At 41.2% G+C, this 17,625-nt stretch overlaps 2 protein-coding genes across 3 annotated transcripts in view; both read right to left on the reverse strand.

Moving 5' to 3' along the window:
- Nucleotides 1-17,625, reverse strand: part of LOC124146151 (alpha-(1,6)-fucosyltransferase-like) — a 145,573-nt gene that overhangs the window by 110,922 nt on the left and 17,026 nt on the right. The gene's annotated exons all lie outside the window — the stretch shown is intronic.
- On the reverse strand, nt 6,923-7,966 carry LOC125384370. The gene has a single exon (XM_048403399.1). It carries the CDS (start codon nt 7,964-7,966, stop codon nt 6,923-6,925), a length of 1,044 nt encoding a protein of 347 aa, XP_048259356.1.

Below are 17,625 nucleotides of genomic sequence, written 5' to 3' on the forward strand. Positions count from 1 at the left end.
ATCATACACAAATCTGAATAAAAGCCTATAAATTACACAACGAAAATCAGCCATGTGATGCACTACCCTCTCAAATTGATGTTCTGCAAAAGGTCAAGCAACCATGAAGCAAGCGTGCGGAATAACGTATAACATCTGCTGGACACACTGACCAGATGTCACTTATTGTTAAAATGTAAGGCAGGTAAAGCTTCAGAAAGGTTATTAATCCTGCTGACATGCAAACTATCAGGAGAGCAAACATGTTGTCAATTGGGGCCAATAGGAAATAAACAGGTGGGTAAACAGGTTGACAGCTGTTCAACTGTCAATGTCTATATCTCACCAAGATCAAAAGTAGCTGTTCAACTGTCAATGTCTGTCTCACCAAGATCAAAAGTAGCTGTTCAACTGTATGTCTGTGTTTCACCATGATCAAAAGTAGCTATTCAACTGTCAATGTCTGTGTTTCACCATGATCAAAAGTAGCTGTTCAACTGTCAATGTCTATATCTCACCAAGATCAAAAGTAGCTGTTCAACTGTCAATGTCTGTCTCACCAAGATCAAAAGTAGCTGTTCAACTGTCAATGTCTGTCTCACCAAGATCAAAAGTAGCTGTTCAACTGTCAATGTCTGTCTCACCAGATCAAAAATAGCTTTTCAACTGTCAATGTCTGTGTCTCATGATCAAAAGTAGCTGTTCAACTGTCAATGTCTGTCTCACCAAGATCAAAAGTAGCTGTTCAACTGTATGTCTGTGTTTCACCATGATCAAAAGTAGCTTTTCAACTGTCAATGTCTGTGTCTCATGATCAAAAGTAGCTGTTCAACTGTCAATGTTTATCTCACCAAGATCAAAAGTAGCTGTTCAACTGTTTGTCTGTGTTTCACCATGATCAAAAGTAGCTATTCAACTGTCAATGTCTGTGTTTCACCATGATGAAAAGTAGCTGTTCAACTGTCAATGTCTATATCTCACCAAGATCAAAAGTAGCTGTTCAACTGTCAATGCCTGTCTCACCAAGATCAAAAGTAGCTGTTCAACTGTCAATGTCTGTCTCACCAAGATCAAAAGTAGCTGTTCAACTGTATGTCTGTGTTTCACCATGATCAAAAGTAGCTTTTCAACTGTCAATGTGTGTGTCTCATGATCAAAAGTAGCTGTTCAACTGTCAATGTTTATCTCACCAAGATCAAAAGTAGCTGTTCAACTGTATGTCTGTGTTTCACCATGATCAAAAGTAGCTATTCAACTGTCAATGTCTGTGTTTCACCATGATCAAAAGTAGCTTTTCAACTGTCAATATCTGTGTCTCACCAAGATCAAAAGTAGCTGTTCAACTGTATGTCTGTGTTTCACCATGATCAAAAGTAGCTATTCAACTGTCAATGTCTGTGTTTCACCATGATCAAAGGTAGCTGTTCAACTGTCAATATCTGTGTCTCACCAAGATCAAAAGTAGCTGTTCAGCTGTATGTCTGTCTCACCAAGATCAAAAATAGCTTTTCAGTTGTCAATGTCTGTGTCTCATGATCAAAAGTAGCTGTTCAACTGTCAATGTTTATCTCACCAAGATCAAAAGTAGCTGTTCAACTGTCAATGTGTCTCACCATGATCAAAAGTAGCTTTTCAACTGTCAATATCTGTGTCTCACCAAGATCAAAAGTAGCTGTTCAACTGTATGTCTGTGTTTCACCATGATCAAAAGCAGCTATTCAACTGTCAATGTCTGTGTTTCACCATGATCAAAAGTAGCTGTTCAACTGTCAATATCTGTGTCTCACCAAGATCAAAAGTAGCTGTTCAGCTGTATGTCTGTCTCACCAAGATCAAAAGTAGCTTTTCAGTTGTCAATATCTGTGTCTCACCATGATCAAGAGCAGCTGTTCAACTGTCAATGTCTGTCTCACCATGATCAAAAGTAGCTGTTCAACTGAAGTTAATTTGGGATCATCAATTAACAGTGACTTGAACATTGTTTGTTTTGCATAGCCTCAGAAAATTTATTTTTGATATCATTTTCATATCATTTTACATGTCTATCATAAATGTCGTATAGGTGAGGTGAAATTGGGTTTAACGTCGCGTCCAAGATTATTGCCCTTATATAGCGACGTGCATGCACGTGTGTGTGTGTGGATGCTTGTACTAGACCGGACTGATGCCGATTTATAGTGCTAGCACACTGAGATACCATGCCGCAGATTAAAATGAATACCCCACTCAGACACAGTTTACTGACTCCGAGCCGACCAGTCCATGCTTTAACCCCTTAATGCCGAGCGCCAGACAGGGTAACAACAAGTACCATCTTTTAACGTCTTTTGGTATGACGTGGCCGGGAATCGAACACCGGACCTTTCGCTCTCCGAGCGGACACTCTACCAAAAGACCACGGAGGCAGTCAAATGTCTTATAGATATGTACTTGCACAGTATAAACATATTGTGGCACTTAAGTTTCACATAGCTCCAACACATTATACATTTAGGTAAAATGCAGATATGATCAGGTTACAGGAAACACATTTATGTTTAGTTGTCTCTGAACTGGCAATATTGATTACTAACTGTTTATAGGTAGGTATCCAAACAAAGACAATCGAACATTCAGGCTTCAAGCAAACACTCTTCCCCACCCAGCAGTGTAAAATGTTCACAAATTTCCTGCCCAGTCATTGGACAACCAATATTGTTGCAGCACCAATCAATGATGTAATCAGATAAAATACATTACACATTTCCCAGCCATAACATAATTTCTCTCCCGATTACTCCTGAGTAAATAACCGTGGTGCAAAATCAATAGGTTTTTATGAAGAAACAGTTAACATTGACTATCTTTGAGAACACTTTCGACAAAATGTTCCCCAAAACACCAACATGAACAATGTGTCCAACCAACCATTGCACAGGGAGTCTTGTTTTCATGTCTGCACAGTGTTTACTCCCATTGTTCATTGATCATCACTTTGGTAAAGAGTACAAACAGATTCATAATTGCAATCAATCTTTTCGAAAATACTTCAATCCATAGAACAAACAATCCATTATATCAAAAATAATATTTGAACAGGTCTATCTATCTCCCATAATACACTTTATTTGGTAACAGATTAATCCTTTTTTAAATGGATGTGTAACCAGTATTTGTTTTCTAATCAAAACATTATGTCTGTATACAGCATTAGAAAGTTGCACTAGTCCCTTCGTCTTTGCCAAACTGCCAAATAGTTAAGGTATCCTAAGGCCGATTAGAAATCTGCCATTTTTAAAGGTTTTGCTATATTATAAGGGTAACGCTATTTTTCAGGGCATTATCATTTGCAGAAGCCTGAGGTCTTCCATTAACTACCCGATGAAGGAGGGCAGTTGAAAAGACTGAGGGCTTCTGCAAATGATAATGCCCTGAAAAAGAGCATTACCGATATTATAGCTAAAATAGATGAAATTTGTTATCAAATAAAAAGAAACAACAATATCGGTTTTTCAAACATTTACTGCAATCAACAATAATGTCACCTATCCCTATCCTATGACGTCACCTAACAACGGACGTGATAATGGCCCGTCATTAAGCAATATGAGGGCATTATCAAGTTACAGTGACCCGCTCATTTTTGATAACATGCAGGCGGTTTAATGATAATTCTATCCATTTTAGCTATAAGTTATCGTTATAAGGACTAGTGGACTAAAAGTTTTCATTTCTACCATTGGTATACCTACTGGTATGTGGAAATGCATGGTTAATTTGACATTTAAATCAATCAGAATGAACTCATTACAAACCATGTTGTTCCAAAATAGTAAAATATTTAACAGTGAGATAATTCATAATCCTGGGATTTGAACCTGCATATTGATTGCAATTCGTTACTGAAGCTCACTACCAAATCAGCCACTGAGGCATGGCAGGAAAAGTTTCTCAAGTGAGCTTTGAAAAAGTCTGAAATGATTATTTGGAGAAATAAACTGATCATAAACAGAAATTTGCAATTTGCTCTGAATGATTTCACAGCAAAACTAATTGCCTTCTATATCTTTTAAAGAAATAGCTGCATGCTCGTTGTCGTTAAGAGAAACTTGTGTTACACATGCGCAATTGAAAAGACGCTGATCAAGTCCACTATCTGTGTAGTGACTAAGTCACACAAACCACTCAAGTATTTGTCAGGATTGTAAACCCTGTGAGCAGCACTGGTGTCTGGTTAGTAAAACCTGAGTGTAGCAGGAATCTGGTTAGTAAGACCCTAGTGTAGCAGGGATCAGGTTAGTAAGACCCTAGTGTAGCAGGGATCAGGTTAGTAAGACCCAAGTGTAGCAGGGATCAGGTTAGTAAGACCCAAGTGTAGCTGGGATCAGGTTAGTAAAACCCTAGTGTAGCAGGGATCAGGTTAGTAAGACCCAAGTGTAGCAGGGATCAGGTTAGTAAGACCCAAGTGTAGCAGGGATCAGGTTAGTAAAACTCCAGTGTAGCAGGGATGAGGTTAGTAAGACCCTAATGTAGCAGGGATCAGGTTAGTAAGACCCTAATGTAGCAGGGATCAGGTTAGTAAGACCCAAGAGTAGCAGGGATCAGGTTAGTAAAACCTGAGAGGAGCAGGGATCAGGTTAGTAAAACCCAAGAGTAGTAGGGATCAGGTTAGTAAAACTCCAGTGTAGCAGGGATCAGGTTAGTAAGACCCTAATGTAGCAGGGATCAGGTTAGTAAGACCCAAGAGTAGCAGGGATCAGGTTAGTAAAACCTGAGAGGAGCAGGGATCAGGTTAGTAAAACCCAAGAGTAGTAGGGATCAGGTTAGTAAAACCCAAGTGTAGCAGGGATCAGGTTGGTAAAACCGAAGAGTAGCAGGGATCAGGTTAGTAAAACCCAAGTGTAGCAGGGATCAGGTTGGTAAAACCGAAGAGTAGCAGGGATCAGGTTAGTAAAACCCAAGAGAAGCAGGGATCAGGTTAGTAAAACCCAAGTGTAGCAGGGATCAGGTTAGTAAAACCGAAGAGTAGCAGGGATCAGGTTAGTACAACCGAAGAGTAGCAGGGATAAGGTTAGTAAAACCGAAGAGTAGCAGGGATCAGGTTAGTAAAACCGAAGAGTAGCAGGGATCAGGTTAGTAAAACCGAAGAGTAGCAGGGATCAGGTTAGTAAAACCGAAGAATAGCAGGGATCAGGTTAGTAAAACCCAAGAGTAGTAGGGATCAGGTTAGTAAAACCTGAGAGTAGCAGGGATCAGGTTAGTAAAACCCAAGAGTAGTAGGGATCAGGTTAGTAAAACCTGAGAGTAGCAGGGATCAGGTTAGTAAAACCCAAGAGTAGTAGGGATCAGGTTAGTAAAACCTGAGAGTAGCAGGGATCAGGTCAGTAAAACCCAAGAGTAGTAGGGATCAGGTTAGTAAAACCTGAGAGTAGCAGGGATCAGGTCAGTAAAACCTGAGAGTAGCAGGGATCAGGTTAGTAAAACCTGAGAGTAGCAGGGATCAGGTTAGTAAAACCAGTGAGTAACAGGGATCAGGCTAGTAAAACCCAAGAGTAGTAGGGATCAGGTCAGTAAAACCTGAGAGTAGCAGGGATCAGGTTAGTAAAACCGAGGGCAAGGGTTTCATCCATTACCATGTTTACAGAATTGAGTTTTCTCATGACATTATGCCAGGTAAAATTATCATGTCCATAATGATGTTTGTTATCTTTTCCTGACAACACACATGAGGTTAGACTATAGTTGTCCTACACTGAATACATGTGCAAAAGTTTGGATTTATCCAAGTAGACGATGCTCTCTTCCATTTTGCACAAGCACAGAAAGCCTTAAATATGATGAGAAGAGTTTGCTTCCAAAGGTGTGTGTTGAAAGACTTATTCAACATTCAGCATTTTGAAACAGGGACTTTTGGAAAGTTGACAGTGTGACTGCCGTTTAAAAAGTCACCGGAAACATGCCCATAACACATGGGTGGTATTTGAGTGTAAACAGCTCTTAATCCCCTCTCTGCGCGTAACAGGTTAATCAGGGCAACCATATGAGCATCTCTCCTGCTAATCAAACAGAGCTACACCTGCAGGCAATTAGTTATGCATTAATCATGGTCAGTTGGGTTTAGGCCATGATTGGTCTAAGCTTTAGGTCATAATGATTACACTAGGCAATTGACAGGCAATCAAAACCCCATATGAACACTCTGTTTATTTGGACATGAAGGGGATTTTGTCACAACATTTCACGATTTGGATAATGTTCAGGCTAAACACAATTTCAAATGGCTATTGCTTTGTTGCCTGTGATTATCATCATGACAGTTATTTAACATGATATTATAAGGGTAATAATATTTTTTAGGGCAGAATCAGAAGTCCAAGGTCTGCCATTAACTGCCCGATGAAAGAAGGCAGTTGAACAGACCGATGGCTTCTGCAAATGATAATGCCCTGAAAAATGGCATAACTGTTATTATAGCTAAAATGGAAAGAATGTGTCCTTAGCATGATAATATCCCTATACCAACCAAATCAAAACACGCAGTACAGCAGTTGTTATTCACTTGATGGACACACAACAACAGAGATCAGTGTGACCCTGGCCTAGAAACATGTCATCAACAATTGATTATGTCACTATATGTCGCATGACGTCATTCAACCTTGGCCTTCCATTCCGCAACATCAGAGGGAGACAGTTTTGTAAGTTAATAGAACATAAATTTTCAGCATTTGATGGCCATTTAGACATGGTAATTGACATGGAAATGATTGAGAATCAGAATACTGTCTATTCATTGCACTTCTCCGTAATGCTCACTTTGTGTGAGTGAGTCAGTGAGTGCGTCAGGGAGGCCTAACTTCATGACTGTCATAATTCCTACGACTTTTCAAATGCTGACAACTTCACAATTTTTATCAAGCATTTAATCATGTTGAATTATGTTGTATTATATTTCAACTTGATTTCAAGACATATTAACGTAATCCTGTAGATGTTCCCTTGCACAGTAGGTCCCCAGTAGCCAATGCTTATCTCCCCCTGAGGATTCTGGGACACAGTAGGTCCCCAGCAGACCATGCTTGTCTCCCCAAGAGGATTCTGGGAGATAGTAGGTCTCCAGCAGACCATGCTTGTCTCCCCATGAGGGTTCTGAGAGATAGTAGGTCCCCAGCAGCCCATGCTTATCTCCCCCTGAGGATTCTGGGACACAGTAGGTCCCCAGCAGACCATGCTTGTCTCCCCAAGAGGATTCTGGGAGATAGTAGGTCTCCAGCAGACCATACTTGTCTCCCCATGAGAATTCTGGGACAGAGAAGGTCCCCAGCAGCCCATGCTTATCTCCCCCTGAGGATTCTGGGACACAGTAGGTCCCCAGCAGACCATGCTTGTCTCCCCAAGAGGATTCTGGGAGATAGTAGGTCTCCAGCAGACCATGCTTGTCTCCCCATGAGAATTCTGGGAAAGAGAAGGTCCCCAGCAGCCCATGCTTATCTCCCCCTGAGGATTCTGGGACACAGTAGGTCCCCAGCAGACCATGCTTGTCTCCCCAAGAGGATTCTGGGAGATAGTAGGTCTCCAGCAGACCATGCTTGTCTCCCCAAGAGGATTCTGGGACACAGTAGGTCCCCAGCAGACCATGCTTGTCTCCCCAAGAGAATTCTGGGACAGAGTAGGTCTCCAGGAGCCCATGCTTGTCTCCCCCTGAGAATTCTGGGACAGAGAAGGTCCCCAGTAGCCCATGCTTGTCTCCCCATGAGGATTCTGGGACAGAGTAGGTCTCTAGTAGCCCATGCTTGTCTCCCCATGAGAATTCTGGGACAGAGTAGGTCTCCAGTAGCCCATGCTTGTCTCCCCATGAGAATTCTGGGACAGAGTAGGTCCCCAGTAGCCCGTGCTTGTCTCCCCATGAGGATTCTGGGACAGAGTAGGTCTCTAGTAGCCCATGCTTGTCTCCCCATGAGAATTCTGGGACAGAGTAGGTCTCTAGTAGCCCATGCTTGATTCCCATGAGGATTCTGGCCAGAGTAGGTCTCTAGTAGCCCATGCTTGTCTCCCCATGAGAATTCTGGGACAGAGTAGGTCCCCAGTAGGCCATGCTTGTCTCCCCATGAGAATTCTGGGAGATAGTAGGTCTCCAGCAGACTCACTAACCCCAAACAAAACAGTCAGTGATTAGAATCCTTAGATATTTAGTCAAATACCTCAAATGAACAACATAGTCAGCACTCCTGAAGGACAAGCTTTCAATGCCTCACAATTTTATACCACAGGAAAGAATTCTATTCATTTAATTCAAACAGTTTCCCTTGTTTATGCTGCTATCATGAAAAGAAATAAACTAAAAACACAACCATGGCAACATTCAACATTCTCCTGCCTCAGCCATCCCACTCAGCAGCCTGCATCTCCAACTCAAGTCAAAGCCTGTTCTATGATCATACTCAAATTAATCAATGCCGCATTTGTCTATACCCAAAAGCAAATCGGTGTTGTTATGGCACATACACTATCATCCAATGTAACAATTTTCTTTTCAGCAAACACAATTTATTACTTGAGTCATATCGGTCTGGACTTGGCCGCAATTACCATGTCTGAGACCAATAATACAGCCTGACCCCCTTCTGGTCGGTTTTATAACCACTTACTGGCTTCAGGAAAATGGCAGACAGTTTGTCCCCCTGATAGTGATAGTCCACTACACACTAGCAAATAATCTGTTACTGCGACACATAAATGGCAGCTCTGACACAATATCAACATAATTAGCCACTCAAGCCATAAAATATGGATGCCACCTAGGCACAGACTCCACTATAAAGCAATTCTGATTAGGATCTGAGTATGTCCAACATGGATGTACAGAGGCGGCAGAGGTTGGGCTCAATTTGTCTGGTGTGTTGAGTATGGCATGAGGCTGTGTCCCAGATAGCCACTTTAATAGAGGGACCTTAATGTAGGCTTTGACTCAAGGCTACCATATTGTGAGCTGTTTGTCAAGAACAGTCTTCTATCATTTATCAAACTGCAACCATAGGGCTCTGAAGCTCACCTTCATTTTGGACTAACTGAAATTATGTGTGTGGTTTTATGCCAATTTTAGGATTATTCCAGCAACAAACAACAGTGGGGGATACCAATATTTGGCTACACACCTGCGATATGGTGCATCCTATACGCATACACATTGGGAAAACAAGTGTCATTAAATTGATCAAAATTATAGATTTGATGTTACATTGAAACCCTCATCTACGGTCAGTCAGTGAGTATGGTTTTACACCGCTTTTAGCAATATTCCAGCAATATCACAGCGGGGGACACCAGAAATGGGCTTCACACATTGTACCCATGTCAGGAATCGAACCCGGGTCTTCGGCGTGACGAGCAAACGCTTTAACCACTAGGCTACTTGATCTTGATCTACAGCGAATCAAGGCTACTGAGCATGTGCAATAATTATTATTCATGAAACCTGCCACATAGCAACAGCTGAGAATCCCTTCACTCAATGATTGCCATAGCACAAGGTACACTTTTTGATGACACTGAGTTTAAAATTTGATCCATGCAGTGTATATTCGCTAACACATAAAAGATCCTATGGTGTTACCAGATTCATGGGGCATATGAAGGTCAAAGGTGATAGCAGAGCAAAAAACAAAAATTGATGGATATATGAAAACATGTTAAATTCCTTACAGCATAATATCTGGATCAAAACATTGTGTTTTCACAGGTATCATGATCACTTTTCCTGTGAACATGGTGAAGATCCAGGGTAGAATAGGTTTTCAGCAACCCAGCTTGCTGTAAAAGGTGACAATGCCTGTCGTAACTGGATAAGGTAGTCAAGCTCGCTGACTTGGTTAATGCATGTGATTGTATCCCAATTGCGTGGATTGATGCTCATGATGTCATGTATTGTCAGGTTCGATTATTTACAGACAGCCATCATATAGGTGGAATATTGTTGAGTGCGGCATTAAACAACAAACAAAACAAAACAAAACAAAACAAAACTTCTCCTGTGCATCCCCATCATCTTCTCACTCAACATTAACATAGCTAAAGCATGTGATATATTTCTTCTGAGAAACCCTTGTCAAATATCTCAGAGGACATGTACAAGACTTTCTAAAATGTTACGACTCCCAATGGGGATTTGGTATTCAGAATCCTTCAGCTTACAGGAAAAAGAGCATAAGAAATAAATGTCACATGAAGTTCTATCCCTTCTAATTTAGGAACAGCTATCAGGTGGCTTACTTCCAGCAACCTGCTGTAAGATTCAGCTGTTCAAGAAGACAGCAAAGGAGAAAAACACATGCGTAATAAACTACTGTATTTCAAACTAAAGCTTGGCTGGTTAAATTGTCAAATGGTCAGTGGACATTTGTTGACAAGGTAGCCTTAGTGCTACCCAATGAAATACCCTGCCACATTTTAACATGGGTACCCAACACAGACAAATAATCGAACCATGTATATCACCAACCTTCTGCTTCTTCAAACTATGAAGGAGATCAAGGCAAGCTTATCAACTGTATCTGAAGATGCTGCATCCTGACTGTTTCACTGACATTTTCATCAAATCTTGGAGAAATCTTTTCCTCCCAAGACATTTTGAGTTTCATTTTTTTCAACCACGTAAAATATATGAAAATAGTTGCTTTTACATAAAAACATGGAAATCCTGACATCTGCATGAAAACAAATGTATACTACTCATTGTTAAGCCATGGTATGCAGTGACATATATTCAACATTCCAACCTGGATCAGCACGTAAATTGTATTACAATCCCCATAACCTTTACAACTTTATTGTTGGTGCTCTTGTGTCGTTATTTTTAGAAAATATGAATTTTGTAAATGTCTGCAAGTAAATGAAGTATTACCATGATTACATATGCATGAATCCCTGCTGGAGTGACACTAATTTGACACCACGGAATATCTATCACTCAGTCCCAGCCTGTGCAGAGACACACAGGAAGTTCGTGTTAACATTACTAGTAACATGACAAACATTAATATCCCACTCAGATACAGTATACTGAACTGACCAGTCCCTTGTTTTATCCTCTTCATGTTGAGCAAGGTAACATCAAGTACCATCTTTTAATGGGTTTTTTTATGACATGGCCGGAACTGAACCATAAACCTTCTGCTCTCAAGGCAGACATTCCATCCACTGGACCAAGGATGCAGATGATGTCAAGTGAATATCTAGGGGTTTTCTGTTGATGGCTCAGTGACCATCAGCAGGTGGTGAGGTATATCTAGTGGATTCTGATGATGGCTCAGTTACCATCAGGAGGTGGTGAGGTATATCTAGTGGTTTTCTGATGATGGCTTAGTTACCATCAGGAGGTCACAGTGAGATATATCTAGTGTTTTTCTGATCATAGATCAGTTACTATCAGGAGGTGGTGAGGTATATCTAGTGGTTTTCTGATGATAGATCAGCTTCCATCAGGAGGTCACAGTGAGGTATATCTAGTGTTTTTCTGTTGATGGATCAGTTATCATCAGGAGGTGGTGAGGTATATATAGTGGATTCTGATGATGGCTCAGTTACCATCAGGAGGTGGTGAGGTATATCTAGTGTTTTTTTCTGTTAATGGCTCAGTTACCATCAGGAGGTGGTGAGGTATATCTAGTGCCCCAGTAGGGGTTTTCTGACGATGGCTCAGTTACCACCAGGAGATGGTGAGGTATATCTAGTGGTTTCTGATGATGGCTCAGTTACCATCAGGTCACAGTGAGGTATATATAGTGGTTTTCTGATGATAGATCAGTTACCATCAGGGGGTCACAGTGAGGTATATCTTGTGGTTTTCTGTTGATGGCTCAGTTACCATCAGGAGGTCACAGTGAGGTATATCTAGTGGTTCTGATGATGGCTCAGTTACCATCAGGTCACAGTGAAGTATATATAGTGGTTTTCTGATGATAGATCAGTTACCATCAGGAGGTCACAGTGAGGTATATCTTTTGGTTTTCTGTTGATGGCTCAGTTACCATCAGGAGGTGGTGAGGTATATCTAGTGGTTTACTGTTGATGGCTCAGTTACCATCAGGAGGTGGTGAGGTATATATAGTGGATTCTGAAGATGGCTCAGTTACCATCAGGAGGTCACAGTGAGGTATATATAGTGGTTTTCTGATGGTGGCTCAGTTACCATCAGTATGTGGATAGATATTTTTAATGTTTTTCTGATGATGGAGGAGTTACTATCAGCAGGTGGTGAGGTAAAGTGGGGTTAAAGATCAGGCTAAAGATTATTTCACTTCTATAATGTCTGGACTTATGCCAGTCTTACAGTGCATAAAATCCACTGAGATACCACATCCACTGAGCATGATGAGATACCATTATACTGACTGTTTGGGAACAATGAAAGACAAGTGACCAGATTACATATTGTGACCACTGATATTAGCAATAACCAGCCAGCTCTAGAAACATTCTTTAGCACTTGGGCTTACACATCTTTTTTTGTTTTTTTGTTTGTTTGTTTGTTCTTTAACATAACACTCACTAATAAACCATCTATATGACAGCGCTCTGTAAGTAATCGAGTCTGGACAAGACAATCCAGTCATTGACACCATGAGCATCAATCTATGCAATTGGGATACGATGACATGCATCAACCAAGTTAGCGAGCCTGACCAGCCGATCCTGTTAGTCACCTCTTATGACAATCATGGGTTGCTGAAGACCACAGAATTATCGTAACCCGGATCTTCACGGGTTGCTTACCCATGTTAATAATGAGGTCTCAAGACTCAAAAGTATCATATTTGTAATTTACACAAAGTATCCATTGGCATAATGATGCAATGTGACATATCAAATAACTCTGTATGGTGAGGGAGAGGTTGGCCATGTTTGCTAATTCGTTCAGCCAGAAACAAAAGTCACAACAGAAGGTATAATAAAACAAAAATAGAAATAGTTCAAATATATTTTTATTTGCCCAACCATATCAACCATCTTTGACATGTTTGATAGATTACCAAAAAATACAGATTCTGCTACTAAATATACTCAAATCTTACAAAATTAAAGTAAATATTAACCTCAAATATACTGACTATATTGACCCTATATTGTCTTCATCTAACTTACAACTAGTCAAGTTATTTGTATGTCATTTCATGTACATATATGTTTCTGTAAAGTTCTAATCGTCCAGTACTTCATGCAGTTTAGCATATATATTTTTCAACTAACTTACCAAACCCACTGACCCAAACAATTTTATGCAAAAACATAAAAACACACTGAGCTACAAACTATATTTCTAATTTTTTTCCTCCAACCCATGCAACTTGTTTAGCAGAAATCCATAATCCATAAAATAAAGAAAGGGGGCCAAAGTAAAGAGCAGGCCAACAGTGCTATTTCAGCCACATAACTCACACAGTGCAGCCATCTTGATTCCACTGGATATCTGTAGGGGATGTAGTTTAGTGTAGACTTCTTTTGTATCTTTTTACTAAATCAAGGCTGACATGTATATGACGTTTGTGAACTAAAACTAACTCCCCCTTCTGTTTGACAGTGATATGGAACCTGAAGTGACGAAAGATTAAGTTGCTTGAACCATCGTGTTCACCATGGCAACCTCACGAGAGCCTTGTCTTTACTGCCTGTCATCTCAATCCAGTTTATGCTCTTGTCTTGATCAAATTCTACATGAAAAGATCCTACACAGTTATAAAAGCATTTTTCAAAATGGTTGTCCAATAAGCCTCTTACACAATTTACAGAACCCAAATCCAATCTGGTCAGTTGTAGAGATGCCAAAAACAATAGACCTGGATTTAAATTTTATGCTCAGGAAATAAAACCGTGAAAACATCTCTCTTGCTATAAATAACAACAATATCATGACAAAATGCCCATCAAACCACATGCTGGATAAATTCTGTAAGATAATGCAGCAATAAATCTTCAAGTTTTATGTCATGTATCATTTCGCCGCATGATCCTCAAACTGCATAAAACAAGTTACAGAGTAAAACAGTTTTATTGATCGCGGTGCCTTTTAATTCCACAGAACTGTTTGATCAAGATTTTAAACCGAAATGAAAGAGTATTTTCGACAGATAATTCATCACGACCCTGTTTCATGATGGGTTTTGTCTTCTTGGTTTCACTGCATGTATCAGCTATTTATGATTACAAACTTGTCGGAACAGAATCAAAACTGGAAATTCATCTCCTGAAGCACAAATACAATGCCTTTGTATGCACTTTACTAAAATCAGTATTGACACTGTATCTAGGGCTTCTGTGAATCCATTCTAAAAATCTCAAGTTCACAAATTCCACATCACCTTATTCATGTTATCTGCCAGTAATGAAATCAGAAAGAAACCAGGAACCTTCTACTGTCTCCACAATGCATTTAATCACAGGGATTGTCTTCATCCAGGCCTTAATGTCTGAAGCTTTCTGGAATGTATTACCTCTTGAGATAAGAAATTTTCTGTTAGCATACACAACCAAATCAGACATTTTCACTTTTAACGTTATGAGATTCACTTTAAAATATCCAGGGGTATGGATCATAAGACTAACAGACCAGTGGCCATGCCTAACTCTGCCTATCCCTGTCTTCAGCAATGTGCAGCAACATTACTTACAACCTTTGAAAACATTCACTGTATCCTTAGCCACTCAATGTTCCATTCCTCTGATGTCCTTTCATTTCCTACTTCCTTTTCTCCTTCTTGCATCATTCGACTGTCATATATACACTGAAATACTCACAACATCCCCCTTTTTAAACCACAGCCCTATCTCTTAGAAAGTCTATCCATCTTAGGTAGCAACCCTTTTATTTTCTGAGGGGAGGGAGGGATGTCTGTATCCTTTGGACTCTTGTTTGCAAGAAAAGGTGACATTATTTTCTTAGACCCCCCTCATCACAAAATGATCCCTTATGCTTATCACTTCATTCCCCATCATTCTCCTTCCCTCCCTCCATCATCTTTCTACCTCCCTCTCCCATTTATTTACTCCCTTTTCTTTTCCCATCGTGCCAATCACCTCCCCATCATACCACCCACCTCATCCATCTTTCAACTCCCCTCCCCACTGTTCAAATAACCCAACTCCATCCCCTACCACTGTCTATCTCTCCTACTTCCCCATTCCACCTGCCTCCTCCACTCCACTCCACTCACTACCATTTTTAAACTCTCCCTCCCCATTGTTCCACTCACCTCAACCATCTTTCCACGTCCCTCCCCTATATTGCCACTTCCTTCCCCATATTTCCACCCCCCTCCCTCCCCTATATTGCCACTTCCTTCCCCATATTTCCACCCCCCTCCCTCCCCTATATCGCCACTTCCCTCCCCATATTTCCACCTCCCTCCCTCCCTCCCCTATATTGCCAAAGCCCTCCCCTTATTTCCACCCCCTCCCTCCCCTATATCGCCACTTCCCTCCCCATATTTCCACCTCCCTCCCTCCCCTATATTGCCTCTTCCCTCCCCTTATTTCCACCCCCCTCCCTCCCCTATATCGCCACTTCCCTCCCCATATTTCCACCCCCCTCCCTCCCCTATATCGCCACTTCCCTCCCCATATTTCCACCTCCCTCCCTCCCTCCCCTATATTGCCAAAGCCCTCCCCTTATTTCCACCCCCTCCCTCCCCTATATCGCCACTTCCCTCCCCATATTTCCACCTCCCTCCCTCCCCTATATTGCCTCTTCCCTCCCCTTATTTCCACCCCCTCCCTCCCCTATATCGCCACTTCCCTCCCCATATTTCCACCTCCCTCCCTCCCCTATATTGCCTCTTCCCTCCCCTTATTTCCACCCCCCTCCCTCCCCTATATCGCCACTTCCCTCCCCATATTTCCACCCCCCCTCCCCTATATCGCCACTTCCCTCCCCATATTTCCACCCTCCTCATATTTCCACCCTCCCCATATTTCCACCCCCCTCACTCCCCTTCATTTCCACCTCCCTCCCACCCCTATATTGCCACTTCCTTGCCCTATATTGCCACTTCCCTTCCCATATTTCCCCCCCTCCCTCCCCTATATTTCCACCTCCCTCCCACCAGTCTTCACTTCACCCTATGTACAGCCCTGCTAGATTCAGACAGCTAGCGACAAATAAGACATTTCAACAGATAATGCATCGCCATAGGGATAGAGGAGTGAGAGCGACAAGGGCCTACATTAAAGGGGAGGGCAACGTCACTGACCTCCACTACTCACATTTAAGTGGGCAGCAGAAAAAAGCAGGCTTCTCAGACCTGAAATGTGAATCATGGCAGCTGAACAAAAACTGCAATCCTTCACTCTGACTGGGTCTCATGATAGACATTACAGCCAGCAGGATGGAAGTTCTGCCCTATCATCAAATCGAGTCTGATTACAAGGGACTCCTGGAAGAAAAAATCTTTGACTGAGAAAAATCTCCATGATGTTTAGGTTCAATAGCGAAAGAAACTGCTGGTGATGATCCTTATTTTGATAACATGAAAGAAATGCCAGGGAAATCTGCTTTTCAACAGCTGCTGAAAGAAGTGTCATCAAAATACATTTGGTGTCATAAGACATTTCTCTTTCCCAGCAGTGAGCACAATGTTACTGCCCATGGCAATGTATGACAACAGCTGTGATTCACCATGTTCAATAGTGTCTATTACATTATAGCCTTGGTTGCAGCAAACAGCATCATCTCAATATTGCCTTTATCACCATGTATGGACAACACCACCACGACTCCTCTTTAGTCTGGTTGAAGGTTGGCTTCAAAATATCTAAGGCACAAACTAAAGGGTATCCATTACCAACAAAACATATCCATGGTAACACGAGTGGTGTGTAAATCATTTGGACTATGGAATGATTAATGTGTTGATTCAAAGTTCCGAGGAAAAAGGTTTTCGGCAAGATTTTGCTCAAAGACATTCCAGATAATTCAATTCAGGGAAGTATTGTTGTAAAGCAATAACATGATTAGCTAGGCAATTGTTTCTTTCAGATAATTCAAAAGAAAAACACGATAATTATACTCATCATCAACATCATGCTAATAACAATCACTACCAATAGGGTAGTGAATGTTGTAGAGGCAGGGGTATGTTGTAGAGGCAGGGGTATGTTGTAGAGGCAGGGGTATGTTGTAGAGGCTGGTGCATGTTGTAGAGGCTGGTGCATGTTGTAGAGGCTGGTGCATGTTGTAGAGGCTGGGGTATGTTGTAGAGGCTGTTGTATGCTGTAGAGGCTGGGGTATGTTGTAGAGGCTGGGGTATGTTGTAGAGGCTAGGGTATGATTTAATGATTTGTGAATGGTTTAATGATTGGTGAATGTTGTCGAGGCTGGTGCATGTTGACAAATGTTGCACACCTTGAATATCAAAGACACACATTGATAATTCTGTGCCCTTACTGAGCTTTGCAATAAAAAAATCAATGAATTATTAAATGCACCTGTTAAGAAGATATATTAGGTTATACCATAAATGCTTATAGTTTAACAGTCTAAACACTTTGAATGTGCCACGAACATTCAGTATGTTGAATATTGTAATGATGTATACACCCACACCTTGGACCAACCATTGGGGCCAACAACGACCACATGTGCAAGTGGTGAAATCGTTGTTGCAAAAAAAAAAAAAA

The sequence above is a fragment of the Haliotis rufescens genome, unplaced genomic scaffold, assembly GCF_023055435.1.
Source record: "Haliotis rufescens isolate VD_foot unplaced genomic scaffold, xgHalRufe1.0.p SCAF_3, whole genome shotgun sequence".
NCBI lineage: Eukaryota > Metazoa > Mollusca > Gastropoda > Lepetellida > Haliotidae > Haliotis > Haliotis rufescens.